General features: G+C 34.7%; 1 protein-coding gene across 1 annotated transcript; it reads right to left on the reverse strand.

Moving 5' to 3' along the window:
• Positions 1 to 892: 892 nt before the first annotated feature.
• LOC145004195 (ribonuclease 3-like protein 3) lies at positions 893 to 2,553 on the reverse strand. Its single transcript, XM_078963083.1, has 4 exons — positions 2,287 to 2,553; positions 1,534 to 1,895; positions 1,318 to 1,464; positions 893 to 1,237 (listed from the first exon to the last, which is right to left on the reverse strand). Exons 1-4 carry the CDS (start codon positions 2,414 to 2,416, stop codon positions 956 to 958), a joined length of 921 nt encoding a protein of 306 aa, XP_078819209.1. The 5' UTR covers positions 2,417 to 2,553; the 3' UTR covers positions 893 to 955.
• Between the last annotated feature and the right edge of the window lie 2,564 nt (positions 2,554 to 5,117).

Raw genomic sequence — 5,117 nt, forward strand, 5'->3', positions numbered from 1 at the left:
TATGAATAAAAATACACGATAATTTCTCGAAACGTCCTCGTACTTTTTGTTTATAATTTTCTTCCTACCTATTTAAGATGATGACAAGTGTACAAATTTGATATTTAAATTAAATTTAACAACACTTGTCACCATCTAAAATAGGTAGATGATAATAGCAACAAAAAGTAGGAGTATATTTAATTTTTCGAAACGAAATTAGGACGAAATTGAATCTTGAATTCATGTTCGTCTTCAAATGTCATATATATGTAGTAGCATTTTATGTTGTTTTTTTGCCGTGTTTGTCGTGTTAAACTTATCTTTTTTACAAGAACTTACCTATGACATTAAGCAAATGATTATTGTTTTTTTTTTTTTTTTTTTTTTTTTTTTTTTTAACGAACAAAAATAAGCTAGCATACCATGTCTTGTTTAATTAAAAAAAAAGTTAATTCGTTAGGCAAAAAACACAGAACAACCGGCTGATTTACCACCCTTAGTTTTGCCATACACCGGTGTTTGAATTCTTTGATCTATTTACTCAAATTTTAATCAAATTGTATATGACATAATACTAACACTTTGTTACCCATTTTATGTATTAACCATTTTATTTAAGAGCATCCACAAATCCACTCTACCTCTACAAAGTTTAATACATTGTCAAATCAACTTTCTCAATCCATTCACCTCTATAAAATTTAATTCTTACAATCCATTCAACTCTTCAAAATTTAATGGATTCTTAAATAAAACATTCTATTCTCCAATCATTAAATTAGAACATTCACAATCCACTCAACTCAACAAAATTTAAATTAAATCAGAATTAACTCTTCAAAGTTTAATAGACTTTCAAATTTTTCGTTCATCCGTCCAAATCTAGTTTTGTAGTTATTTAGAGGATATATTATATAATTAATAAATTAAAAACTTCTATTTGTTTAAAAAAAAATTGCAATTTTTTCCCTTATCAACTTTGAATAATGTTGGTTTCAGAATTATCCATGTCATTCATAATATTATTACATGCATCTTGAGCTGCTCTATTCAATGCAATTTCCTTCTTGGCTTGATATTCACCTCTTCCTTTTAATTTATTATCAATAAAAACTTCATACACCCCTTCTTTTGACCATTTATCTCTCAATCGGATTTTCATTTTCTTTTTGTGACATAATTCATTCAGTTTTCTCACCGGATTTGTTTGAAGCATTTCAGGAGTAATCATGGGCTCCAATAATATCTTAGCCACCTAAATTCATAATACACAAAACAAAAAATTTCATCATTACAAGGTATAGAAGGAAAAGAAAAAAGAAAAATAAAAAATACCTCCCATGTAGTATCAATTGAAGAATTACTATCAACATAAATGGCCCCAATTGTGGATTCAACAATATCAGCAAGAATCTTTGGAGCATCAATTAATCCATATGAATGAAATGGATACTTTTCAAGAGCCTTCATAAACACTTGAATCTGTAAAACAATAACCACACATTAACATAAAAAAAATTAAAAAAGGGTATATATAAAAATGTTACATACTTGCTTACTAAGTTTGGGATTTTCATGTCGGATGTATTTATGGAAGTTAAATTTAACTGCAATTCGTGCAAGTTTCTCAGTGTCAACATTTGCAGCACGAAGTGTAGTTAAAGATCCAGGAGGGAGATTTGGGTACATGAAGAATTGTTGTTTACTGACTAAAAAGTTGAGAATGGAATCACCAACGTATTCCAATCTTTCATATGATTCAGAGTTTTTATAACTTGGATGTGTGAAGGCTTGTTGTAATAAGAGCTTTTGCTTGAATCTATATCCGATAATTTTCTCCATTTCCTTAAGGCTTGATAATGATTTATCCTCTTGTGATGATGATCTTATCACCTTCACTTTGGCTTTAATGGCTGTTAACGATGGCAAATAAAAGGATTAAGATTGATTTGAATTGTGATTGATTTGTTCTTTTGATTCTACTTTGTGCCAATTGAATAATTTGATGGTTACATTGTGATGATTTTAGGTATCAGAAATTGATTACACAAATTGATTTGTTCAAATTTCTGAGGTTGTAAACTTGTAATTACATTTAGATTTTAGGTATCAGAAATTGATTACACAAATGCACTATCGAAACCGATACACGCATGAGAGACGGGAACGATTACACAAATGCAACGTTGAAACCATAAATATGCCCTAACTTTCTAAATCGATTTTCGATTACAACATCGATACGCAATAATAAGACTATGCATTTCGTAAAACATTTGATAGAGAGAGATTGTGAAAACTAACCGTATTCCTGGAGGCGTTTGAAGCAATGAGCAGTGAACGGATTTTTGGCCGGAGAGAAGAGCGACTGCCACCATGAAGAAGAAGAAGACGCCATCGAGTTGATTTCGAGGAGTTCTACACAAGAGTTCATCTCCTATATGAAGATCCATCTCAGTTAAATGCAATATTTCTTTGTTGTTGCAGACTGCAATACGAGAGCGCCGCCATCGCAAAACACATTTCGCTCGTTATGCGGTTCCTGTAATCCTGTTGACTGCTCCATACGGGAGATAGCCGGGTCGGGTTGACCGTTTTAATCAATTTTTATCAAGGCTAATATGCACAAATGGTCCGAATGTTTTGCTCGTTATGCGGTTCCTGCAAATGGTCCGAATATTTTGCTCAAAATTGCCACTTTGGTTCAAAAATATTTGGAACTAGCATCACAGATCCAAAGTTTTTATTTTGTTGCGAATTTGGTTTGTTTTGTTTTAGACTTTTTTATAATGATGATTTTACCCTTTGTAATTTCTTTTTTCCATTTTTTATTATAGAAATTAAAAAAAATTACTCTCTCTCTCTCTCTCTCTCTTTTACACACACACATACACAAAAATCATCTGCTTCATCAGATTTTTAAAAAACCAATCCCTTTCACCACTACCACCATTGGTGATGGAAGCTTCCAGCGAAGAAGCTTCCACCTCCAAAACCCTAAAAACCTGCAACTTGGAACCCTTAAGATCCAAGAACACACCATCTTCACGCCTTTGTGAGAGGTTAGGCAAACAACACTATCTTCAAGTCACCTTCTCAGGCAGACATCTTCCTCAGCAAACCCTTCGACTTCGACGATGATCTGGGTGGGTATTGCAGATCCATAACGAGGGAGGCCACGAGGCGGTTTCAAGATGAACATAACATAACAACAATGGGACTGAGGAATATGGTGTTGCCCATTTTTTTCAATAAAAATGAGCTTACCAGATCTGATCTCCGATGAACAGATATGAACTCTTGTGAATGACGAACATATATGAACTCATATGAACGAAAATATGTCATAGATGAGGAGAAACGAAGGCCACAACGATGTAGGGTTTGATGAGGAAGATGACGAACCTAATGATCCGGTAGGAGTTGGTGGCCCGACGAAGGGTTTGCAGATTGAGTCGAAGAATGATGACCGTCGCTCGAAACTCAACCACAAACGCCGGTGACGAATAGTTATGGTGGCATAAGCGAAGTACAGATCTGGACAAACGGCGGTTTACAGGTCGATTTGCAGCGGTGGTGTTCAAATTGCCGGAAAAACGAAGGTTTATAGATATGGACGGTGGCGACGAGATCAGAGACTGGATGAAGGGTTTATAGATGGACGACAGCGACGACATGGTGGTTTATGGTAGGTGGCGGCAGTGCTATGATGAGAGAAGGAGGAGGTTTGACATGTAGCCTTCATCGAAGTCGGTGATCCGATGAAATGTTTTATAGGTTTAGGATTTAAAGGTGTATATAATGTGTGTGTGTATATATATATATATATATATATATATATATATATATATATATATATATATATATATATATATATAATGATTTTTCTTTTTTCTCTTTTGCTTTTTAGTTATTGTAATTTAAAAAAAATAGAAAATGAAAACATAAAGGGTAAAATCATATTTTTTAAAAAAAATTCAAATCAAATTGGACTAAACTTGCAACAAATTAAAAGTTTTGCCCTCTGGTGCTAGTCCAAATCTTTTTGGACAAAAGTGGTAATTTTCAGCTAATCATAGGGACCATTTGTGCAGTTTTGTCTTTTATAAAATTTGTAATAATTATTTTGGGATACCATATTTTGGAGTATTTAGACAAAATTGCAAAAATAGTCCCTGTGGTTTGACGAAAAAAATATGATTTTGGTTCAAAAAAGTTTGGTGGTGTTGGTCCAATTCTGGATCATTTTAGTAATTTTGGTCCATGTACACTTAAAAAGACATTTTTCCCTTATAATTAACTTTTTCCTTTTTTATTAACTTGAAACAAAAAGAAAAGAAAAATAAATAAATAACCAATACCCCCCCCCCCCTCCCCCTCCTGTTTCCTTTTTTATCAGGAACAAAGAAGCCATTCATCAATCTCCACCCTCTGACGAACCCTTTGTCTGGAACAACCGTCGACAGCCGCATATCTCACCGTAAACAACTGTTATCATCGTTATCTGATCTTTCAACATATTCTATCTTTCATGTGATTCGCCCCCATCACATCTGCCATAGATTTTGTTGTCGAAGGAGCTAGAGTTTGCAAACCCTAAACCATAGAACTGGTGGTCAAGTTAGAGTACCTTGTGACCGTCATCAGCACCTCCAAACTCGAATTTCAATCCACCATTTCCAAGTACTCTTCTGCCCAACCCTTAGGTTCCGGTTTATGAGGAAATCGATCTTCCCTTCATTACCAGTTGTGTTATTATCTAAAGGAGATGATGATGAAGTGTGAAGATGGTGGACAATCACGTTGGTGTTGGATCTCAACTGATGAGATGGTGGAGCAAGGTTGATGATGGTGGTGCAATTATGGGTTTTAGGGTTAAGGTGGTATGGGGAAGATGGTGACTCAATGAGGGAGTGGGGGTTAGATTTCTATGCATAAACAAAGTTAGGGAAATGAATGTCGGTGGCCCAAAGAGGCGACAAATCTCATCAACCACCACCACCACCATTGTTATGAAAAACCACCACTGCTCATATTGTTCTCCATTCGAAATAAACCTACCACCGGAACCAATCATGTTCATCCAAAATACCGATTAACCCACCTCCAATCCCTCCCTACATCTCCATTCCTCC

Source organism: Lactuca saligna, chromosome 7 (genome assembly GCF_052625555.1).
Source record: "Lactuca saligna cultivar CGN05327 chromosome 7, ASM5262555v1, whole genome shotgun sequence".
In the NCBI taxonomy this organism is placed as follows: Eukaryota; Viridiplantae; Streptophyta; class Magnoliopsida; order Asterales; family Asteraceae; genus Lactuca; species Lactuca saligna.